The sequence below is a fragment of the Mya arenaria genome, chromosome 6, assembly GCF_026914265.1.
Source record: "Mya arenaria isolate MELC-2E11 chromosome 6, ASM2691426v1".
Classification (NCBI taxonomy): Eukaryota; Metazoa; Mollusca; class Bivalvia; order Myida; family Myidae; genus Mya; species Mya arenaria.
In genome coordinates this window covers 60,765,592-60,792,231 of record NC_069127.1, presented here as the reverse complement: position 1 = coordinate 60,792,231, position 26,640 = coordinate 60,765,592, and the positions used below count along the sequence as shown (strand labels likewise).

The 26,640-nt window shown below is 35.7% G+C and overlaps 1 protein-coding gene across 7 annotated transcripts; it reads right to left on the bottom strand.

Annotated features, from left to right (window-relative positions):
* LOC128238503 (uncharacterized) lies at window positions 1-26,226 on the bottom strand. Of its 7 annotated transcripts, XR_008261714.1 has the most exons (7): window positions 25,683-26,226; window positions 15,143-20,491; window positions 14,530-14,665; window positions 11,577-11,727; window positions 8,810-8,921; window positions 3,446-3,652; window positions 1-2,803 (listed from the first exon to the last, which is right to left on the bottom strand). XR_008261714.1 is itself a non-coding variant. In XM_052954486.1 (6 exons), the coding sequence occupies exon 5, from the start codon at window positions 8,252-8,254 to the stop codon at window positions 6,140-6,142; it is 2,115 nt and encodes a 704-aa protein (XP_052810446.1). In that variant the 5' UTR covers window positions 8,255-8,921; window positions 11,577-11,727; window positions 14,530-14,665; window positions 15,143-20,491; window positions 25,683-26,226; the 3' UTR covers window positions 1-2,803; window positions 3,446-6,139. The 7 variants fall into 7 exon arrangements, 5 of the variants coding, with proteins under 5 accessions (XP_052810446.1, XP_052810447.1, XP_052810445.1 ...); XR_008261713.1 differs by having other exon boundaries at window positions 8,810-11,727; XM_052954486.1 differs by having other exon boundaries at window positions 3,446-8,921.
* Window positions 26,227-26,640: the final 414 nt, after the last annotated feature.

Here is a 26,640-nt window from a genome sequence, read left to right as displayed (position 1 = left end):
TATTCGAAATACAATTTTCTTTTTTTTTCGACATCACTAGAAAATCGAGATTACAGAGATAAACATAGCTAGTTTCGACTGTATATACAAAGTATTCCGCAGAAAAGATGTGGTCAACTAAATGACCGACAGTTCAATAAAAGAACCGATATGTAGGTTACACAATACTATTACAAGTTCATTACACTGCTATTAGAAAACAACCTTTTTCAACAAAATAAAATGTATTCCGCTACTTGCGTTAATGCAGTTTCTGCAGCTATGGAGGTAATATCCAATTATCATTAATTTGATTTAATGATCACGTTGTTCATTTCATTCATTTTCCTCTCTATATATTATTGGCCACGCAGCCTTCTTATAGGATGCTCTAAACAGCGCTCGTACCACTCATTTAACCTTTCCAACATATTGAATTTCAAAAGCTCAAGATAGGCTGTTGTTTCCGTTTCTGCAGTTCGCAACATTCGTCCAAGAAACTCTGAACAGCGGACAAACAATAGTATAATGTGTGTGTACGTATTGATAGCAACTCTCACAAGGTAGGCTGTCGTCAGCAAAACGAGACATGCAGAAGTCAACGACAGAGCGAATGAGAAGCCAAGTGATGAAACGGAGTATTTTAAAACCCAGAGCATGCAGCCTACAAAGCTGAAGACACCTGAAAACAGAATAAGACTATCATGAGTATACTGTTTGAAAATCCAGCATTATAAACATACTGCGATTTTGTATAAAGGGACATCAATCAAAGGCCAGCCATCAGTACTCATCAAATGAATCGTTTTGTTTTCATTCCAACGCAGTTGGTATTGTGTTTCTTATCGGTCTAAGTAGTATCCTATGTTTTATATTGTGTGATTCCATAATCCTATAGGTTTCCAACAAGCAATAACCACGGAATATTTTAGTTAATTAAGAGGTAATGCATGTGCTTTAACATTACATAATATAAAGGTTATTTGTTGATTTCTGTGCAAAATTGCAATGCATTCAACGCGTGACATGGAAAAACTGATTAAGTCTTGAATAAAAATAAAGTTAAGCTTTGATCATAATTGAAAATAAAATACGACCTAGCAGTGAAATCTACGCATTTCCTGTTTCTCGTATGCTTTTATTAATGCATTTAATGTTCCTAATAATTACAACTTTGAGCATTAGCGAGTAAATGCTTAAATCCTATTAATCCTATAAAATAGCCTATGTGACATTCAGTCATTTTTCCATGAAACATTCATGTATGCAAATCAGCATATTAATATTCATAACCGGACCACTTTCCTGTTTGGCGTGACGTCATAGTAGGAAGATATTTACATTAATAAGCCGTTTATATGTTTTTTTTCTTCTTAAAAATATTTGGGGTTAAAATAAAGCAACAATTGAACAATAAACCTTTTAAAAATATTGTTCTGGTTTTATGTTTTATTATTAATGACAATTAATTGGTTGCGGAGAACAGGAAACTGAAAGTTCGTCTGCAGCACAGGGTCAACAAAGCGGGTGATCTGTCAGATTTCGACTTATTTAAAGAACTTTTCGGTTTCGAGTTGTCTGAGTCGGAATCGAGTGAGCAAACTGCTGCAGGTGCTGGTGCTGCGGGTGCTGCTGCTGTTGCTGCTGCTGGTGCTGCGGGTGCTGCTGCTGTTGAGACTCATCCAGCAATTGAAAAACTGATGAAAATTTCTTTTGATGATTTGCCTGAAGTTAAAAATAAAAATATAAGTGAAAATGAAAGTTAGGATCTAGGTCAACAGCTTAATGAATGTAAGTAATAAGTAATGGCATGCCAACCTTTCTTGAATTTAAACAACAGGGCAGTAGGTTTAATTGAGAAAAAAAATATTGGCATAATGGAATAAACATTTCAGAGTCGCATTTACGTAACTATCTTACCTGGAAAATGCTTTTAATCCGTTTCGAGATAGTAAAGAAATGAGGAGTTGGCAGCTATTACTGGTCTCATTGTAACTAAATTTACCTCCACGTGTCTCCAAGTCGACAATGTATTCATACGCGTGGGAAGGCTACATGCTACTTGGAATAATCGAGCGGTTCTTGAATAATAGAAAAAATAAAATGATTTTTTTTCTTTAAAGTTGTAATTATAAGTATTGAATATTATTTTTCTGCGTTTCATTGATGTATGAAGTGTCGGAAAACTTACAACTAATAATATTTAATGCTAAAATTTTCTGCATGAGTACGTTGACCAAATAACGCTGTTCATTTACCAAATGATTATTTGAAAGATCAAATATGTGAACAAAACAAAAGTAGATAAATATTAGATTAAAAACAATATTCCAAGTCAGGTGAAAGTCTCTGTCCTGAAACATGGTTACAAGATTGAAATATGACTGCGCTTAATTTTTGAAATTCGATATGTGGTGGGGTATTTAAGATTTTAACAGTAAATATTCCGGGATATTAAAATTACGAAGTTCGAGTATTTTTTTCGTCTGATGCATTGTGCGATACAAATGTTCAAACATTCAGTTTCAAAAACACTTCGCCAAAACGTTTATACCATTTCCCTAATAAAAGGTATTTTTTTTCCAAAAACATCTTTACTCAAACATATGCACTTTTTTATATCAAACAATTATTTCGGCATATTTTACTGACTTGAAGAGAGGTACGGAGTATTTATCAAGGGAAAATAGCTACAAAAGATATAAACCTTAAGATAATTCGTGATTACTACACGGGCATGTCTCATCTCCAGGGACGTACAGCAGGAGAAAACTGCTTCCAAAAGCAGCTATATGGAGGCCCCACACAAGAGCGTGTATAATACCTGAATTGAAATCATTAAAGGAATGCGTTGCATGGAATACTCTGTAAAAAACTTAATGAATGGGTTATCAATGTTACCTCGAATGGGTCTATTTACTAGAATGTATAATATCATTATAGTATTAAATAATATTTCACGGTATATTTTAATCTTGAGTTCCCTTATTCTCTTTTTTTTTTTTAAATTCTATCTGAAAAAAAGTTACAATAATAAAGCTTATAGATTTAATTGTGCACAATGTTTCTAACAAGAAATATGTAAAATTAAACATATTATAAAACTACATTTTTTTAAAGTTCAGATGAAAAAGCAAGTGACCATGTGATTCAATTTTGAATGAATAATGCCCCGTAAATCGTTTATTTAGTGCCTTTGCGCCACTTGTACAAAACAGATTTTCCAAGTGTATTTCCACATAGCTCAAGGTCAGTTAAAATTCCACATGGCGCATATATGTTTGGTAGATTTCCGCTTATCGCGAAATGTTTGAATAAAACTTATTACTTAAACCACTGGTGCATAAAATTAAAAACATAATTAAATCACATTATGCCAAAAAAATTAATCAAATTCTCGTGTTTTCTTCCTAATTACCTTGCTTGTTCTTTATCTGATATAAAATGATGTTGAAAGGGTTATTACCATCGCCAACGTTTTGTTCCCAGGGATTATAATCATCCCAAGAGCAGCAACTGTAAATGAGTCCAATCGAATCGCACGTTGAGTTGGACCCCCACCAGGGCGTATACAGGGCAATCCCTTGCATAAAGGGTGCCAAAAAACAAACAAATGGCACAACCGAGCTGCACAGTTTCTGATTCCATCTTGTAAGTGAGTGGATTTTACTCCCTGTGTACAAACGGTGTCAATAATTTATTTTTTATGTTTTGATAAACATATCTTAGAGTTGACTTGCTAAATCGATGGTTCACCCTGGATAGCATCTAGTAGGTGACTTGATTTTACTTACTGTGGACCAGCGGTTTCATAAAGTAATTCTGGTGTTTTGATAAAACAATAAAACATTTGTTTTTTTAATAGATGATTTATAACACAATATGAACTACTTCGGGTATCAGAGATAGGACTACATTAAATCCGTAAGGTGCTTATCAAAGTTATACATTCAAGCTTTTGGGGTTTCATAGAATTTTTTTTCTATAATTGATTTAGTTAGACTCATTCCGTAGTCTTATATGTCTGATAATTTCTTTTTAAATAATAAGCATTTTTAATATCATAAAACATTACGTAAGAGGCTTTTACGAAAGCTAGGGTGCAAAAATATAATTTTGTTTTCTACTAAATATCTCGAAATGTCCCAATGCAATACTAATGAAAATATTAATGGTAATAATCATATCAACTCTACTACTACTACTACTACTACTACTACTACTACTACTACTACTACTACTACTACTACTACTACTACTACTACTACTACTACTGCTACTGCTACTCCTACTGCTACTCCTACTGCTACTGCTACTGCTACTGCTACTGCTACTCCTACTCCTACTACTCCTACTCCTACTACTACTACTCCTACTACTCCTACTACTACTACTACTACTACTCCTACTACTCCTACTCCTACTCCTACTACTCCTACTCCTACTACTCCTACTCCTACTACTCCTACTACTACTACTCCTACTCCAACTACTCCTACTACTACTCCTATTACTACTACTCCAACTACTACTACTCCTACTACTACTACTACTCCTACTACTACTACTCCTACTACTACTACTCCAACTACTACTACTACTCCTTCTACTACTACTCCTACTACAACTACTCCTATTACTACTACTCCTACTACTACTACTCCTACTACTACTACTCCAACTACTACTACTACTCCTACTACTACTACTCCTACTACTACTACTCCTATTACTACTACTCCTACTACTACTACTCCAACTACTACTACTACTCCTACTACTACTACTCCAACTACTACTACTACTACTACTACTACTACTACTACTACTACTCCTACTACTACTACTACTACTACTACTACTACTACTACTACTACTACTACTACTTCTCCTACTCCTACTCCTACTCCTACTCCTACTCCTACTACTACTACTACTCCTACTCCTACTACTACTACTACTACTACTACTACTACTACTACTACTACTACTACTACTACTCCTACTCCTACTCCTACTCCTACTCCTACTCCTACTCCTACTCCTACTACTACTACTACTACTCCTACTCCTACTCCTACTCCTACTACTACTACTACTACTACTACTACTACTACTACTACTACTACTACTTAAGGTTAACGAAGATTGCATTGTATGAAGTTCCTGGGCACAAGCGTTATTCAATTATTGATCGGAAACAGTTTTTCAGCAAAGGTCGACGTGACCTTGACCTAGGATCACAACATCAATAGGGATCATAGGGATCATCTATATGACCAACTAGCAAACCAAGTATTAATTTTTTGGGTGCAAGTGTTCTTTATAATATAAGTTACTGAACGCAATCGTTCTTTATTTATTGATTGGAAACAAAGTGTGACGTACAGACTGACGGACTGACTGACTGACTGACTAACGGACTGATAAAAAAATCAATACAGGTCATCTACTTATATCAAGTATGAAGTTCCTGAGTGCAAGCGTTCTTTAGTTACTGAGCGGTAACCGTTTCTTCACCTCATGATCACGGCGACCTTGACCTTTGACTTAGTGATCTCAAAACCGATAGGAGTCATCTACTAGTCATGATCAACAAGCATACCGAGTATTAAGTTCGTAAGTACAAGCGTTAAAGAGCAAAAGTTATGGAGCAGAAACCATTTTTAAGCTTAAGGTCAATGCCAACATATCGTTTCTTACCTGAATGTAACCTTGACCTTTGACCTTATGATCTCAAAAGCTATAGGTGCCATCTACTAGTCAACCAACTAGCATACCAAGTACAAAGTTCCTGTGTATAAGCGTTCTATAGTTATTGAGCGGAAACGATTGTGACGTACTGAATGACTGACAGACTGATCGACTTACGGACTGACTGACGGATAGTCCATTTTGCAATATTATGAAATCCTAAAAGAAGCCTTACTACAAACTGACCTCTGAAAAGACTCAAAAACACCCCTTACTTATTGCTCAGTCTCATTTATATACTGCAGCAGACAATGAGAAAAACGTGAAGCACGGAATATTGTGGGATAACTTTCAGGAGAAAATCAGGAGTCAACGTCAGGAGTCAAAATCATGAGTCAAAAATAACTTATAAGTTTAGTTATTAAATAATTAAACTGAAAAAAATATGACAAAAACATAACAATACCTAATAATTTGCGATGTTCGCGACATCAATGCTTAACAAGCAGTCTAGTATGAGGTTACCGTCTGTGTACTCAATGCCATCAAGGCTTAACAAGCGGTCTAGTATGAAGTTACCGTCTGTGTCCTCAATGCCATGAATGCTAAACATACGGTCTAGGATGAGGTTACCGTCGGTGCCCTCAATGCCATCAAGGCTTAACAAGCGATCTAGAATGACGTTACCGTCTGTGTCCTCAATGATCACAAGGCTTATCAAGCGATCTAAAATGACGTTACCGTCTGTGTTCTTATTGTCATCAAGGCTTAACAAGCGGTCTAGTAGGAGGTTACCGTCGGTGTCTTCAATGCCATCAAGGCTCAACAAGCGGTCTAGAATGAGGTTACCGTCGGTGTCTTCAATGCCATCAAGGCTTAACAAGCGATCTAGGATGAGGTTACCGTCTGTGTCCTCAATGATCACAAGGCTTAACAAGCGATCTAGAATGACATTACCATCTGTGTCATTATTGTCATCAAGGCTTAAAAAGCGGTCTAGTATGAGGTTACCATCTGTGGCCTCAATGCCATCAAGGCTTAACAAGCGATCTAGAATGAGGTTACCGTCTGTGTCCTCAATGCCATCAAGGCTTAACAAGCAGTCTAGAATGAGGTTACCGTCTGTGTCCTCAATGCCATCAAGGCTTAACAAGCGGTCTAGGATGAGGTTACCGTCTGTGTCCTCAATGATCACAAGGCTTAACAAGCGGTCTAGGATGAGGTTACCGTCTGTGTCCTCAATGATCACAAGGCTTAACAAGCGATCTAGAATGACGTTACCTTCTGTGTCCTTATTGTCATCAAGGCTTAACAAGCGATCTAGGATGAGGTTACCGTCGGTTTCCTCAATGACACCAAGGCTTAACAAACGATCTATGATCAGGTTACCGTCTTTGTCCTCAATGATCACAAGGCTTAATAAGCGGTCTAGAATGATGTTACCTTCTGTGTCCTTATTGTCATCAAGGCTTAACAAGCGATCTAGTAGGAGGTTACAGTCTGTGTCCTCAATGCCTCGAAGGCTTAACAAGCGATCTAGAATGAGGTTAATATCCGTATCCTCAATGCCATCAAGGCTTAACAAGAGGTCTAGAATGAGGTTACCCTCCGTATCCTCAATGCCATCAAGGCTTAAGAAGCGGTCTAGAATGAAGTTACCGTATGTGTCCTCAATGCCACCAAGGCTCAACAAGCGGTCTAGGATGAGGTTACTGTCAGTGTCCTCAATGCCATCAAGGCTAAACAAGTGATCTAAAATGACGTTAACTTCTGTGTCCTTATTGTCATCAAGGCTTAACAAGCGGTCTAGAATGAGGATTCCGGCTGAGTTTTTATTGTCATCAAGATTTAACAAGCGGTTTAGTATGAGGTTACCGTCTGTGTCCTCAATGCCATCAAGGTTTAACAAGCGATCTAGTATGAGGTAACAGTCTGTGTCCTCAATGATCACAAGGCTTAACAAGCGATCTAGAATGACGTTACATTCTGTGTCCTTATTGTCATCAAGGCTTAACAAGCGGTCTAGGATGAGTTTATCGTCTGTGCTCTCAATGCCATCAAGACATAACAAGCGGTCTAGAATGAGGATTCCGTCTGAGTTCTTATTGTCATCAAGACTTAACAAGCCGTCTAGTATGAAGGTACCGTCTGTGTCCTCAATGCCATCAAGGCTTAACAAGCGATCTAGTATGACGTTACCGTCTGTTTCCTCAGTGATCACAAGGCTTAACAAGCGATCTAGTATGACGTTACCGTCTGTTTCCTCAATGATCACAAGGCTTAACAAGCGATCTTGAATGAAGTTATCGTCTGTGTACTTATTGTCATCAAGGCTTAACAAGCGACCTAGGATGAGGTTATCGCCTGTGCTCTCTATGCCATCAAGGCTTAACAAGCGGTCTAGAATGAGGATTCCGTCTGAGTTCTTATTATCAACAAGACTTAACAAGCGGTCCCGAATGTGGTTACCGTCTGTGTCCTCAATGCCTTTAAGGCTTAACAAGCGGTCTAGAATGAGGTTACCGTCTGTGTTTCCAAAGTCTTCAAGGGCAATCTCGGATGAGATAACAGTTTTTGTCATTAATGTCCTCAAGGCTCAGCAATTGATCGAGGATGAGGTTAAATTATTTGCCCTCAGTGTCATCGAGGCTCAACAATCATTCTTGAATGAGGTTACCTTTTGTGTATTCAATGATTTTAAAGTCTGACAAGCGGTCTAGGATAAGGTTATTTTAAGTATTTTCAATGTCACCAAGGCTGAACAAGCGATCTTGGTTGTTGATACCTCAGCGTCTTCAATGTCCTCATTGTTCAGCAAGCGGTCTAGGATAAGTTTACCTTAAGTGCCTTCAATGTGTTCAAGGCTGAACAAGCTGTCTTTGGTGATGTTAATTTCTGTGTCCTCACTGCTATCAAGGATCAAACAACAACAAAAAGTTAAATGATTGCAAAGGGACTACAATCTTTGAGCTTGGAGCTGGGCCATCCGACAGTGCAAAATGTGTTACCCACATAAACAGGCGTAATGGATTTCGGTGACAACTAGTTGATACCGCACAACACTGTATCAAATATAACGAGCGGGATTTGGTTAGTGTTAGAAACAAAGAATTAAATTACATGTTTAATAACTCACCGCACTACCTGGAAACCAAATCCCTTGACAGAAACAGTCTTTGAGCTATCAGCTATGTCGCATGTACAACGTGTTGCTGGATCTGCCGTCAAAATATGCAAAAACAAATAGCCTAAAAAACAAAAAAAAAACAAATTTCCTACCTTAAGCGTAATGTATGACATAGCTGATGGGGCGAATAGACCTTATGCAAAAGCGGGGCATCCCGGGTTATCAACTCCCAATGATATTCCTGATACTATTGAGCCAAATGGTCTGACTATCGAAAGTGGGCTTGTGAAAGCGATGCATGCTACCTATGTTCACCATGTTTCGGCACTAATTACTGTTTTGTAAGGAAAAAACTAACGCAGCACAACCAATTCAACACCTGTAATCACCGGCTAAAGTCGATCATTCAATTGAACCTGTCAATCAGCACCTAGGGTCGACCGACAAACTCGACTCGCTGCTCAAAACCTCAATTAAATTTAACAGTACGTTACCTTAACCATCCGTTAAATCCAGAACTGACTGTTACTTAACGGTCAGTTTAATTAATGTTGCTCATAACTATTTAACGCTGCCGTTTAGTAACGCTAGCGTTAAATGCTTAACAGTCAATTAAATCCAACTTCCTGTCCCATAATTCATCTGTCACCATCATTCAGCATCCAAGATGGCCGACATCCCAAAGTCGTTATTCCAATGTAACAGTAAATTAGAGGTGCCTCGTTGTTCACATCCTTCTCCTTCAAATACTTCGTCAAAGTTAAAACGTCCGAAAAAAAATCGACTCTGACTATAATTCTAGTTAACACAGTTGTCTCCCTTATCTTAATTGTTACACCATTTATTGTGTTTCGCAGATGGTCTTTCGTTTATACCAAATTTAACGGATAAAGAAGATGCGGAGAGTGAAAGCCATAGGTAATCAAAGTTACCCCCGCCATCCAAGATCATAATGGCGGCACAGCACACTGCAGGACCATCAAAGAGCAGTTACTAAGAACACAAACAGGAACGTGTGTAAGCGTTTGCCATGTATTCAAACAACTGCATTGTAAAAATGCGATCTATGAAATATACACCAATTGAGTAAACTTCAACATTAACAGTTTAAATCCACACGTCATTTGCTAATTTTTGTCACAATTAGCAATAGTTTCAGTTCACTGTTATAACATCATATGATTATGATCCTTATTATCATAATCCTTATTGTTAATAGTGTCAAGAGAAGGAAGACCAAAGCAGAGGAACTCATTGATTGGCAAATTATATACTTTCAAAATCAGGTGGAATTGGCACAGGAAGAGGTATGAAAAAGTCTCAGGGTACGGAGGATGTTACAAAAAGTATAAATGTACATGTAGTTCAATGCAAAAGGGGTTTCAACCACAACAATTATATGTTAGATGAATTATTTATGCCAAAGAATAAAGATTGTATTACCAAATCGGCAAAGTTGTTTATGTTTTGTTTTGTTTTACAGAAGGAAATCAATCGGGTGAAGCTGAAAGTGATGGTAAAATATGAAGAAAAAAACTTGATACAGAGGAAATAGACGGATTCATCCGGACAACCTTCTTCGAGAGTTAAACATGAACATGTGATATGGTTTATTTCATCCTGGTTTTCATGGTGTTTATTTATTATTTGACTGTTTGCAATTTATGTACGAGCTTGTAAAGTTACCTACATGATGTTTTTAATTCAGTGTGAATCGTCTGTCTGCAATATTTGGGCCATTCTAAGCGATTTACCTTACTTGCCAAAATAAAGTGAGCACGTAAAAAATCCATGTATCCAACCGGTGTTGTTTTTCATTAATAAGTGCCTTTACACAATACACAAACAATTATGAATGAAGAGCAAACAATGTAAGAATTATTATTTTTTACTTTAAGAGGTGTATGAAGATGTTGATAATCTAACAGCGATGATGATAAACTAACAGTGGTGATGATTAACTAACAGTGGTGATGATGAACTAACAGTGGTGATGATGAACTAACAGTGGTGATGAAGAATGAGCAGTGGTGATGAAGAATGAGCATTTATGATAGCAGTGGTATATATAAGTCCATATCGAAACTACACAGAGAAGAAGTTTTCCACAATGAAGTCTCGAGTGGCAACGCCAGTACCACCATCTTGGTGTACTCCATCATTCCCATTCTGTGGCTGAATGAACTCATCGTTGTCCATAGGCATGTTCATGTCCACTGCAATATTATGTAGGATTACACATGCCACAGCTACCTTGCATGCCTTTTCTGGTCTGAGGTGTATCCGTAAAATTATATAATTTAATTGAAAAAGGTGAATATTTGAACGTGTGCGCGTACCGGTACATGCATGATCGGTTTGGTGTTTGTTTAAGTGCGTGTACTAATACTATAACTATTAAGAAACGATACAATAAGATAAATTAATCTTATTTAAAATCGGTTATGATAATCATAAATAACACTAGCTGATAGCTATTTCCGACATAATAGATTATCCAATAACAGACAAACAAAAGACCAAGAAAGATTCAAGATCATAATATCACATGTTATAGTATAAATGCATAGGTTGCAATAAGATTATAGGCTTCATTATAAAAATAACCAGATACATTAAAAGTTACAAGATAAAATATGTTCATGATTTAAATACTAGCACAATACATTAAGTGGAAATTAAATGAAGGCAACAGTAAGGCACACAACATGTAGTTTAAACACTAGTAAATAACATTAATTAATATACAACCATTATTCATATACACAAGTAGTACCTCTGAATGTAAAACACGAAATCTCCTCTTAAGCCTGCCAAATGCTCTCTCGATGTAGGCCCTTGTCCGAGTGTGTGCCTGTTGATATCTTTCCTTTGCTTCACTGTCAACCCTAACAAAAGGGGTCATGAGGAATGGCTTCAGGGCGTACCTGCATATAATAAGACATAATAATGCAAGTTGGCAAGGATGGATGTCTATGATTCATAAGTAATATATCCAATAAAGAACCTTTAATACATATTCTTATTACTGTAACAAAATAAATCTTATCTATGTAGTAGTGATGGGCAATCAGCTTGGATTTTCATAATCGATTAATCGGAGACCCTGATCGATCCATTATCCAATTAATCAGCTGTAATCCGACAGTATCACAAAAGCATCATTTTCTGATGTATATATATATATATATATATATATATATATATATATATATATATATATATCAGTAAGGACCTTTGTTTTCATGTTTATTTCATTTCTTATGCTTCAGTCAGAAAACAGGTATTATTTCTGGCATATTGAATAATTCTAAAAATTATTAAAAAAAAAATATTCCAAGGTTTATGAAGTAAGGGAACACTTCATGATGAGGTTTACTTAAGATGACAAATAAATTAATATTATAAAAATATTATATATTTATAATAAAAATATTATATATTTATAATCATTACATTATTATGTAAATTATAAAGATAATACATGGTTGACCATGGCTTTTGGTTGATAATTGCCTCAGTGTGCAGAATAATTGCCAGAGGCATTTTTCAACCATGTCTTATCCTGTATGATACACATGCTTTGTCATTTGGACAAATTTGTCAATGACTTATAAATGCACCAGTCAATTTCAACCACAGCCTTCCAGTTCCGGGGGTATACCGGGGAAAGCCAGGGAAATGGGCCGTATTTTTACCTTCTAGGTGGCTCCACAGTGCCGAGTGAATGCGGTGGTTTTGTCTTCCCGGGAATGGGCCTAACATAAGATTCCTGTGGGTTCAGGGGCATTTGGCGGGGGTTTCACGAGCAGTTCCTTCCCACAGGGAGAGGACTTTGGCCGGGCTTGGCTGGACCGAAAGTCAAAGTCCCCACTATTCCCCGGGCCGGGGGGGGGGGGGGCTTGGTTACAATTGACTGGTGCCTTATTAAACCGGTTTTGAAAATTAAATTGAAAAAAATGAGACATAACACATTGGTTTTGGATGGCATTAGCTATTAAAAATAACGAGTACTTAGAAATTAAAAAAAAGCATTTTTTTTTCTCACGTATTTTCGGAGTTGGACGGTAAACATGTCCATTCTTCAAACAGTTTTTACATCGACTGATCTTGACGTTTATTTCAATATGTGAGCACAGCTGGGGTCGATCAAGCCCAGTTTTATAAGAATCTGGGCTTGAATGACCCTAACCATTTAGCTGTAATAATTTGCACTTTTCCAGCATCTGGACGACCGATAGCCAGGGTAATCACATATTTTTAGATCGATGTCAAGTTCAAGTTCAAGTTTTTATTCGTCAAGGCATATACTATGCATGTGACATAACAAAACAATGAAACACATATTAATTAACATCAAATAAAACAGTGAACAAACATGTCAAACACAAGAAAAAAAAGAAGATTTTTTTCTAAACAACATCAGTGAAGATATGAAGTAATAAGGCACAATGGAATGGTATTGTAATTATCAATAGATCTTTGGTTAATCGGGGTATGGAGAGTGAGTCATCTGAATTTAAGTAAGATGATTTTACAGAACAATGCCAGCTTAATTAATTTAGGTTTATTGTTACGGTTCATAAGTTCATCTAATTTAAAAGAGTTAGGGTGACGAATGTAATAAGGAACAATAAGTTTTTTACGTATGATCGAAAAATGATTACATTCAAGTAAGTAGTGAAATTCATCACCAATAACATTCTTAGTACATAACTGACATAATCTTTGATTTCTCTCAATGTTCAAATGCCTGCCTTTTTCAATTGGCAAAAATGGTTTGTGGTCCTAAACTTACAAAGTATTTTACAAAGGTTACTAGGTAACAAGTCAAGATAATCTTCAAAACAATGATTACTTTTAAACATTCTATATACAAGACATTTGGAAGAGCTATCAACAGTACTAATCCAGTTTGATAAGAATTGGTCATACAGTCTACTTTTAACAATTGACTTAAAATTAACAGAACTAACGACTGTTTGACTTCTAAAATAATCAGACAAACCAAGTTCATTTGAGGTATTGTTAACGAAAGATAACCATGGAGAAACAATAACATTACTATTATGTAGTTTTAGAACCTTATTATATAGTAACTTAGAGATACAATCTTTTTTGTTCACTATCTTACTTCAATAACATAAAACTCTCGATTTAATTTGTAAAAATATTGGTTTTACTCCAAGTTCACCATACAACAGGGGTGGAAGTCTTGAGATTGAGTATTAATTTGCAATATTTCAGCTGAAACTGTTCAATTATTTTGATATTTTCTAAACCCCATACTTCGCAAGAATATAACAAAATTGGAGCAATCATAGAATCACACAAATGTTACTGAACTGAAATGGGAAGATTGAGTTTTCGGGACTTTTGAATAAGTGAGAACATAGCTCTTCTAGCTTGTTCAACTAATCTTTTCTTGGCTTTACAAAAACTGCCATTATAATTAAAAAGTATTCCCAGATAAGAGATTTCTTCAACACACTGTAGTATGTTATTGTTATAGAAAAATACTACATTATTTTTAACTTTTGATTTACTAAACAGAACAACTTTTGTTGTCCCCTGGCCGTCCGCCATCATAAAGCGATTTGAACGCAAATAAAAACTAAATGAAAGTACTGTTAAAACTCAAAGTATCGGTTACTTCCCTTAGCTCTAATTTACTGCGCTATATAAAGTCGGAAATTTACTGGATTCAAGCAAACTTTTCATGTTCATACCCACTGTCTCCTAAAAGGACACCATCTGAAAACGCCACATGTTCAATGGTCAGTTTGGCTGCCAATCCCGACGTTCTGAAGACGTGCGCGTCGTGGCACGACCCAGGCCAGCTTGCATTTACACTTGTAAATTTTCCTGTAAAATGATTAAACAATTAAACTGCAATAATAATCAGAGTTGAATCCGCAAATGGCAGTGGTTCACTTGGGTAATGGTTCACTTCGTCCTGCACCCTCCAAACTCTTCACAATCTGTATGCATAGACTCTGTTTACAAAATATTTTTGAGTACGGTACCATATGTTACTAAGTCTATGAGTTATTTATTTAACAAAAAAATGATAAATAGTATAGTACGTCGACTTGAATTATTGTATTAATTAATAGAAATGTAAAATCATTATTTAATAACATTTTTTGGTCAGCATTTAATAACATTTTTGGTAAGCATTTTCCCTCTTTATGTATACTGTCAGCGCTCCAGTCAGCCTTTTAGTATCGCCCTTTAACCGGACGTGTTTTGGCCGAATTGACAATATAATTATTATGTTAAGCGTTCGAAAGAAAAGATGGAAATACTGAAAACAAAAGTGGAAAACTCAAAGTTTTATACCTTTGATGTCACATACAGCCTGCATGTTGATGCTATGGAAGCCTTTCTTATTCACGAAGGCTGGTTCGTCTTCGGATGGCGCCTGGATTCGGATATGTGTTCCGTCTACACATCCAACAACATTCGGGAAACCAGCTTTCTTAAAACATTATGTCATATTCCATGCTCGAGCATTGGCATCAGACCACATCACAAACTGATGTATGTGACCACAAATTGCTTCTGTTACTTGGGCTACAACACGTGACACAGTGCACTTGTGGTAGCTCATGCTATCACCGATGATGTTAAAAATGCTCCTGTGGCGAAGAAGCGCGACGTAATCAGAATCATCTGTCTAACAGTAAGTGCTCTGTTTCTTATTGTCGTTCTATCCAGCGATTCCTTCAGCAAATCCTCTTGATAATCTATTTCACCATTCGTATATCTGTATCTGGCATATATCTCATTGTCTAGCATATTCTGTACATGTGCAGTGTGCCGAAATTCTTTCACTTTTCTATGATTTACAAATAGAGCCGCAATCTTGGAAACCTTCCGTTAATGTTTTAACGTAGGTCTATTCCTCCGTTACATTTAACGGCTGGTTCAACCGTTAAACCCGCCGTTAAATTCTAACTTTATTTTGAGCAACCTCATGCCAATAATAGTTAAAATTAAACGGACCGTTAAACCTTTAACGAGCAGTTAAATTTAACTGAGGTTTTGAGCAACCGGCCCCTGGTGTTGACCTATCCACGCAACCCCCTTGCCAAGCACCTGGCGTCTTCCAACTCCCTCAAAATGCTCATCCATTGCCTGGCGTCCATTAACCAACTCAAACAGGTCACACAGCGCCTTGCGTCGGACAACCGCTTGGCTTTCGTTGAACTGCCAGCTTGCACAGCGCCTGGCGTTAAATATCTCACTCGAACCGATCATTCAGCGCCTGGCGTGGAAAAAAAAACTCGCTCGTACATCGTATAGCGCAGAACGACCCACTCGCCAATCGCCTAGCGTCGATCAAAACACTCAACCCACTAACACACAACCTGGCGTTTACCATCCCGCTCAATAATCACCAAGTGCCGGATACCAGACCGGTGACGTTTCTCTTTACATTTTGGCGAATTAACTACTTAATTAAAATGTATTAGGAGAAACAAAATAAATATATCTTATTTCCCCTTTCATGAGCAACAGTCGTGTTGATCGGTCAGAATGTTACATATATTGTTTTGAAATCGAGTTTGACCGGGCGCCTAATGTTTGTTTGTTGTTGTTGTTGTTCTTAATTCTGAAGATAAAGTGTCACCCTATTGCAGTCGGAAAAATATAAACAGATGCTGTTGATAGTACAAAGCTTATATGAAGACACTGTTGACAAGACCTGCAATTCCAAATAATAAAAGAATATATATAAGAAGTTTCTAATCTTTATAGAATTACAATTCTTTGTTTGAACAAACTATGAAAGCCTTGGTTTTGCACCGATTTTTACAAATATATAAGAATAATTTGAGAACAATTGGAGCAATGCATGACATACTATATTTCGCGACTACAAATGGATAATGTCGATTGAAGAAATGGGTTCAGTTTTCGAAATTAGATTTCTTTCGAGATTCGTTAACACAAAACTTTTATCAATTTTGGAACACGACATATATTTAATATATATGCAAAAAACTAGTTAGTATTCGTTGCCATGAGACACTAGTTATCATGCATTTGAATGTAAAGCCGGTTTTCATCGTATGCGCTTTCTGCATCCGTCGTAAGTTCGTTAATGCATCTTTATTACTAAACAAAAGCGCATGTGTCAAAAAAAGGTATTTCTAGTAAAATCATCTCATTTTTTTCAATATTTCGCCATTATATCCACAAGTATGGTTATAAATATTTGATACGCAATATACAATTGTCTTTATAAGAGCGTGTCTAATTTAAACAAAATCTCTTTTACAGATAAATAAGTTTCATACTCTTTAAGGTCTGCTATGCGGCCATAATTTTTAGCGTTTTAGTGTATTACTTTGTTCGTAAAATTGAGTTTTTGCCACTGTTATGTATGCATATATTCCAGGCCATACCCCATCTGGTCCACATCCGCAAAAAAGTTTACTACGTGATTTCGTACGAATAAAAATCTAATGTGCATGTCGGGGACACTTGATAGTAATCAAACGATGTTTAATACGTTCATTTTTATCATATTTGGGCAGAAACGTACAGCGTGTTTATGGAATACTGGCTTCTCTTGGCATGAAATTCCATTTTACACTAATTGAATGAAAATGCTCGCTCAGAATTCATTCTCTTCTTTGAAGATTATTAGTATTGTATTGAGTACATGAAATTTCTTTCTTTAAAGACAATACTTTTTTGAAAACCGTTCCATTCCTGATCAAAAGAACAAATAATCACAAAGATTAGCTTGAAATGAAATGCTTAAAATCAACTTGCGCCTGGTGATGGGCACGAACAAACGACCGCCGGAACACAAGCACGGCGCTTTCAACAAAGATATGCGGGGAGTTTGTTTCTACCCAAACACACTAAACTAATCCCCGTTTAAGCTTTCTTGCTGATCCAGGCACTCTTGAAAAGATTTCACGACGTGGCAGAAGTCCTTCAATAGTCGTCTTTCTTAAACAAGTTGACAGATCTACTTTATCTTGATGACTTTCTTGAGTAGCACAAATACATATATTTTGTTGTAATGTCAAGCTATTTTTTTTAAATCATAATAGCTTGGTATAAACAACATTATGTATAATATAATTTTATTATGTATGTGTGCCTGGCGATGATGGTGACAACATGCCCAGTCCAGTTCAGAATTCAATGCACATTGCAGATAATTTTTACTTGAGATGGGAGCCAGTTTTTGGAAAGAAACTGCAGTAGGTATGTTGTTTACAGTATTTGTCATGAAAAGGTTGGCATTTTGATCACATAACAGTCTTTTCGTCAAAAATTCAATAATTGGTTCTTCTGACATTATTTTCTGAGCTAAACTCAAAGTCAAGCGAACATAACTCAACAGGTCCAATTTAAGCCAGGGATTGTGAGTTTGATCCCCTGCCCAGCCAAAAGTTAGCAAAAAGCATTTAGATTAGACGATGGTGTCCACTTTCCCTCTACTGAATCAACTACATGGGATCTAAACATTTTAAATTATTGATATTACTGTTACCGTGTCTCCGTTCATTATAATGCATACTCAGTTTCAGAAAGTATGTTATAAGCTTTAGAAGTGCAAGTTGATATATAAGAAAAAGATTCGACCACAATAATTAAACTTTGTTTAGTTGGTTCAACTAAGCTTCATGCTTTGACTGCTGCAAATAATAGGCTTTGAGAGAAAGAAACAGAAAGTGACCATTGACCAAGGTCTGTGTTGTGTGTTTTTGTTATCTTTATACATTTAAGGGAAAATGGGTGTAACATGGCCTGGGTCAGAAACAGAGGAACGTTGTTTGAAAAACAGGTTTGTGACATATTTAAATTGTGCACGAAGTGTGCAAAACACTGATGGGATCGACATACAAAATGTAGTTTTAAAATCACATTTGTTCGCAGATAAGGGAAAAAATAAATGATAATGCGAAATTGATACTGGTATAGTATAATATTATACACCGTTGTAAAAAGGACATATGAAGTACATAATACGCCGACTTAAAGTTACAAGCTGGGTCGTATCAAATTATCATCTATTATCCTTATTCCAGTAATGTATCACATTTAACTTGGGGCCGGGAACTGTATGAACAAAATTCATTATGTTGGGCATTATAACCAGCACATTGAAGCTCTCGCCCCTGTGGGTTAGTGAACTGCTGGATGCTCAATTGTACATCCAAAACAATAATGCCGCACAGCACCAGTGTATCGTGTTTTAGAAATTCCAACTGAGTTCATCAAAACATCGCTTTTTCTTTCCACAACCTTGCAAATTACCTTGCAGATGATTAACCAGATAAACGTTAAGAACTATAACGATATACAGGCACAAAATGAATACAATTGCAGGATATTGGCACATTAAAGGAAAAAATAAAACGTAAGATAATCCATGATTAAGACAGCAGCTGCATATTAAGCCACACCAACCGGTATCTTTATCGTCGTTGTTGCAGCAACTCTCAAAAAGTGTGCTAAACGTGTCGAGTAACATCATTCTGAAGGTCTTTGCATTGTATCTAAACGCACGGGCGTCTCTTTTGATATTTTATATTTACAACGGGGCGTTCTGAAGTTTTATTATTATCACCTGAATAGCAACTTAAAATAAGTCCAATCGTATCACGCGTTGATATGGATCCCAAATAAGGCTATAATGGCCCAGTGTTTTGCAGGATTTCGGGCGCCAAAATAAATAAAATGTTTTTATGAATAATAAAAGGCCTGATGTAATACATCCTATCTTTTGTGGTATCTGATCTCCATCAACAAAAAGGATAATATTTTCCTTGATATTTTCGTAGAAGAAAACAATACCCGTTCGCATTTTCGGAAAATAAGTAATACATTAAACATATTCAAACTGATATAACACTATTCCTAAAATAACTTAAGGAAAATCTCAAATGTCATATAGAATTAAGTACTCCATTTGACTAGATGAAATACGATACAGTTACCTTAGTTTAGTTTTCCATAACAAAATTTAATACGCACATCTTGACTCAAACCATGCGGCAAAAGGAATGCTGACTGTTTAAAGCCAATAAGAACTCTCAGGTAAACCCCTACACATTCAATCCCAAATACTTCTCAAATGAAGGGGAGTCCGTCCTTAGAAAGGCTGACTTCAACGCTTTATAATTTTCAAAACGATTTGATAATGATTTAAACAAGCTCTGACGGAGTTAGGTTACCTCATTTGCATTCTTATCAGTTTTAATTGTCGAAACAGTATTTTTTGTTCTGTTTAGTTACATTTCATATAAAAGCACCGATGACACGTATAAATCATTCTGGATTGACATTGTATAATTCTTTATCGTCAGGAACACGCTAATATTGTTAAGGCAACACAAATTTATTGTAGAGATCTGCGGATGTTTGTCGAAAAATATAAGCGGCGAGCACCATACAATTAAGGGAGTTTGGTTTCAGTTACGTTTAAAAACAGGTGAGGACGATCATCAAAATTTCTTCTGTCTCCTGAATGATTTACATGTTTTCAATACCACGACCACCTACGGATGTCCCTGAATGAAGACATGCCTTGGTGTGAATTTAAAATCAGGCCAATTCTTCTTCTCCTTCTTCTTCTTTTTCTTCTTCTTCTTCTTCTTCTTCTTCTTCTTCTTCTTCTTCTTCTTCTTCTTCTTCTTCTTCTTCTTCTTCTTCGTGTGTCTGTAATTGGTACATTTTTCATATAATGTTCCTATGCAGCTTTTTCAGATTTTGTGCATGATCGAGAAAAATAAAGGAAAACGGTAAACATGCAAATGTTTTTGTACAATTTCATTTTGAATTGCAAGTTAAAAGGATGCGATTTCAGGTCACAAAGAATTTACAATGCACGTGACATATGAGACTGATAAATGAGATTCTACACCTGTGTTGAAAAGGATCATATTCCGCACAGGTTGGAAAGTTCTTAAACCGTATACGTACCATTATGATTAATAAACGGGTATTTTATTGCTATATCAGGTGAGCTATAAAGCATAGTAAACTTTGTTTACATTATCCCTTTGAACAAAACTTAGAGTCGGACTCATTTATGTGAGCCATGACTTGTATATCGTAAGCTACATACCTTTAAACTGGAAAACTGACTGTTATTTTGGCATTATAAGTACAATAATAACAACACAATGGATTCATATGGTTTGTGGCATGCAACATATTAATTATTACATATAGACAGCGTCCGTCAAGGGTGAACAAAATAAAAATTTAATTATACCTTTGAAACTGATATCGCTCTTTAGGCACGTATGCTTGTACTGGTATTGTCTAGTAAATACACACCTTAAATGATCATGATATGTGAAAGTTATATTTGGTAAGACTATTTAAGGAATGAATTGGGGGATTGATGTCATTATCGGGGTATGAATGCAGTTGGGCTTGTTTAAGTGTGTGGAGTCTGAAGATATGGTTCCGTAGTATGTAAATGACTCGTATTTAAATGGCATATCCACAGCGTGCCGTATTTTATAAAATCTTTACATTTTTAAGATAGTAGTTTTTCCATATCAAATTGTACGTGTATGTTAGAAATATTTTTCCAAAACAACCAATTCACACCATTCCCATTTTTTTTACCATGGTAGTTTTTTGATGTTGGAGAAAAACGTCTCAAATGCTTATCGGGTTTGACTAGCATAGAGTTAGATAATATGAATTCGTTCACATTGACTTGATTTGGTATAGCGTGTTGTATTACATGATATACATATATATGTCATTTATAATTGTTTATATCTCTAAACATTTTGGCAATAAAACAGAAACCAGAAAGTACACTAATATTAAATCACTGGTGGGACCTAAAAGATTTACAGTGATCAACAATCGTCTCATAAGGTAGTGTTTTCTGCTACTTTCTTTCAAAATATACAGGGTATCAAAGAATATACAAATATTTTTGTTGATTTCAATGCAGATGGTGTTTTTTTTTTTGTAAAATGTGGTAAATATATTGATTCATTGAAAAGCATGCATAAAATGCATTTGTTTTGCCGATAATGCATTTGTTGAAAAAAAGATTCCCATTGCAGATCAGTTTTAAAAAATGATTGCAGTTGTCAATCTAAAGGCGATTGTTCTACGACACAACATTTTCAATCTTATTCAGATTTTGCATGTTTTATAGATAGATATGACCCGCCTAAATTAACGACTTTAGAAACGACATCACGGACTTTTGCAGTTTTGTTTATGTTTTGTGTTCTTTGTCTTTGGCGTTTTCCCTGTGCAATTAAATGGTTTTTTTTATTTAAACATTTGGCTACTGAGCTTGTTTCTGTAGTTTTTCACATTAGTATTGAGAGCACATGTGCACTGGACATAAGAACGGGTATCAAGGATCTTGACTGCGATGAGGCAAGACTGTGACCTGGCTAAACTTAGGACTTTAAGTACAGACATCATTAACCTTGATGAATGTACCCAGGTGGTCACTCGGCTAAATCTAGGACATTAGAATAAACCTAATGGACCTTGACAAATGTGAACTCATGCGGTTATTTTGCTCAATTAAGGGTCAAAACAGTCCAGGACCTTTAGGCTGGACAGTGGTGAGCCCTATCAGTCACGTGCCTTAACTCACGACTTAAGCACAGATTTGGCAACTTGTCAGACTTGTGCACAAAATAATTATTAGTTGCGCAAAGTATAGGATTCACTGGCAACACATACCATTAACTTATAATCGTGGCCGAATAAAAACATTGCCAAATGAATAAAGACTAAAATCCTTGGACGGTTCTCGATCAACTCACATGCAGAATGATTGATTATATAATACACATGAGTTCATGTACGAATTTGTTATTACTTTATCGTCAATCCGTCAACAAGTCATGTTATTTTCCCAACTGCTTGCATTCCTGCCAAAACAACCATTGTGTTCGCGCAACTGTTGATCAGGATTGGCGCATACCTGTCATTAGGTTTTTGACGAAAAGTAGCGTTGTGTTCCAGTCGTACAATGGTTCTGTACCTTGATAGAAATATTTTAACCGGCAATCGCTCAGAATGCTATCGGTTGGCTAGTTTGATTGTCTGTTTGTGAACTTAACAATAATACCCAAGATGGTTTTTATTTATGTATTATAAATTAATAATATCTGTAATACTAGTATACCAGCGTAATAACAGGGGCGTTTTTCCCACGGTTTAAGACGAGTTTTAGGTCATTCTCGCAGGGACTTGCAATCTTATGCAATGATGCACTGTCGACAAGATAGCAAGGCAAGTTTTTACCGAGTACGACTCAGGTGTGGTGTGAAGGCGGACATTTAATATCTCAGCAAAAAGACTCATCTGCTTTAATTCTTTCGTAGGAATTTTCGTACTTTTTTCGAGCTTTGAAAACCTAAAATTGTTCGTAGTAAGTTTAATGAAGCACGCCTATATACCTACCATTATCTCTACTTAAACGGATCTTTCAATTTAAGTGGTTATATTGGAATTTGTGGACCTCGCAAGCTTGTGATCGTGGTAGACAATGAAAGGTTCCAAGTGCCTGACACAGTATTGTGAGCCATGATTAAATCGTACTTTAATTGAATTAGGTAGCCTAGAAAAGTATTTTTATACACCGTTTATTGTGATATACAAACTTAGTACAATTAGTACAAATACAAAAATGATTAATACATATTATTTGTGGCATTTATCAAACATGTTTTAAAAATATAGGTATAACAGTGTCGAGAGAACATATTTATAATGTCATTATAAATGGAAATTCATATCTCTTAAAATATTTATTCTAATTGTAAATCAAAGAGTATACTGTAGCAAATGTTAAACACAAACTTTCAATCTTTCTTATCATGCGACTGTTTTGAGTCTAACCTGTATGGCTACATGATAGTTTGTGGCAGGACTTTTCACTTCAATTAAAGAGGGTAAAATTCTGAAATAAGATACACATTATCAAATTAATCTACAATGGAATATGTTATGTATTCTTGACAAACGTCCTATTTGTCTTAAAGTTACTTGCACTAGTACGTTAATGTTATAATTACCGCTAAACACTTCATGTCGGATGAAAACGCATACAAAGCTATATAAAAAGAAGCATTTAATTATAAGGTACATGAACAAACTTTATAACGATTTCTATTACACCTACACTATCAACAAAATATGTTCAAACATAAAACGAAAATCAAACATTTGAACGCAAGAAACGCAAGTATTATTAGTAACTTTAATTTTGAAACGAAGCGTGGACGTCCTCTTTTTTTCATAATCATTATTATCATATCATAAACATAGCTATATAACATAAACATAAAATCGAGTTTATACAAAACATACAACTATTGATCTATGTTAATTGTGTTTACTATGCTTATATTCCAACATAATACAAGAGTAACAACACAGGGATTATCAGCAGAAATAAGCATTACATTCGAATGAAAATAAAGTACAAAATACATACATTGTTCAATATGAGCTGACGATTTTGCTTAAACTTAAACTCAAGGTTCTGTATGAGAGTTTCAGCTTATGCATAGGAAAGGTATACACTGAAAAATATGTCTTATTTTAAAAATTCTTTAAAACACTGTTTATATCAGCATTCATACCGTTCACTTGTTTGTCATTTGTTAACATTGAATGGATACTGCTCAATTTGGATCTCGGCATCGTTGATATCGGCGTGATCATACTTTCCTTTCACTGGTATCTTGAACACTTTCCCGTTGTTCAAATAGAATGCAAGTTCTGCTGTGTAGCGAAGGTCAACTGTTCTTCTCTTGATCGTTGCATTCGCTTTTGTGATCGTTTCTGGAGGACAAACGATTGGCCAGGACCACGATTTTGTTTTACTGGTTGACTCTTCTTTAGATTGGACATATTTATACCCGGCTTTAAATGTTATACCCCCTTGTTCAAGGAACGGGATGTTTTCCTTTGCCGATATCTCAAGATCAAAATGTACGTCATGCGACCAGCTGCTTTTTTCAACAAAGGTCAAACTGGCACTGGCATTGAAGGTCTGCTTTTCTTTGGTAGCATTTCGGAATGTTTCTTGCATTATTTCACACTCTTCTGAACTGGGCTTTTTGTCTGAATATACAATGTCGGTCATTATGGATTCGTTCACAGGCCTCAGCATCGCAAAGCCGAGGCTATCAATGTCGCTTCCACTACGACCAAACACACCAAAACAGATACCCGATCCTACATCGATTGTTTCAACAGGCATTCCTCTTTTTATATGATTGACCTCGAGCCTTTTCCCCGAACTAGTCTTGACAAGTATATATCCAACTCTTGTGTCGTCATAACACTTTTCAATCTGTATTTTGATTTCGGTTAAAGTATCCTTACCAACATATATTTGGTGCAATTCTCCGTCTTTTGTTCCATTCATCAACAGGTCTCCGTTCGATAAAGTTACCTCTAATCCAGTGATATAGTACTCGGAATATGCCCAAATACTTATTCTGTCCAGCCTTTTGCCATCTTGAATTCTATGTTATTTATATAGCAACAATATATTTCGTGTGACTTGTAAAGTTGCTTTACTAATAATAAGCAACTTACGCAATATTGGCATTATATTCATAAGAAAGGAGATAACAGTTTTAGCACTAATGCTTTATTTAAATTGCTATGTTTAATTTGTGTCCGCAAAATCAAAGAGTTAAACATCAAAACGGTTTGGGAAAAGTTAAGTAATAATTCAACACGCCCAAAAGGTATACGCAATCGGTCGAAATCAATCATTAGAAATGTTTTGTTCAAAAGTCTAAATGAAATTGTATAATTAGAATTATAATGAATAAGTTATTCGAGAAACACATCAGACCTTTTAAACATAACATAAATCTAAATATACACCTACCTTTTACTATTCTTTTCGGTAGTATGTCCGTTAAGTACGACGATCAACAATTGAATGAAGAAAGAGTCGTGGGTAGTTACAGAATAATGTTTTCGCCGGTATGGTTTGGAAGAAAACAATATTCGGCTAACCAGTATAAAGAATGAGTACTAATAAAACATTTTATTTAATTGCATAATAGGTTTTCCAAGAAGAACAGGGGAAAATCTAAGTAATTCCCAGAAAAATAAGCGAAATATCTCAAACGGTTATTCCTAGAAGAACTAGAGGAAAATGTCAAAGATTATGACAAAGATGTTTTTCGTTAAGGTAACATATTTATGGAAAGGAAGTACTATAAATCAAGTTACTACATGCTTGAATTGGTCCATGAAAACCGTAGCTTTACGAATGAAACAGACCCAGACATAAGCTAGTTCTCTAATAGCTACGTTAGCTAAAATGTTCAATTGAATTGCCTTGTCTAATTTCATTTTTTTTACAAAAGTATTTATGTAAATTGACATTTATGAATGGAATTTCGAAATATCAAGGATCCTTTATGTCAACAAACACCGCTTAACATGCCCTTGAATGTAACTTGGAAAATTGTAAACAATTTTATTTTTCCATGTTCAAAACATCGACCGTTAAACCACGCTCCAAGTAGTACGAACATAACAAAAATGCATGCTATTTACCATAAACATTATGTTATAAATACGTTGAAATGTAATTTAAACATCTGTGATGGAAAGGTCCGTGTTTTTCTTCAAATAATGATCTTATGCAGATTCTTAACCCTTTTGGCATGTATGAAAGATAAGGAAAGAAGAACAACTAATTCCACTACGTTAAAAATTGAGCTTACGTACCCAATCCCCAAAACCTTTTCGCAAGTTAATATACATGTACCCTTTTTATTACCCAGTTTCCACGCCTGCGATGACTTTGTCTTTGACAAAATTTGTTTCTTACT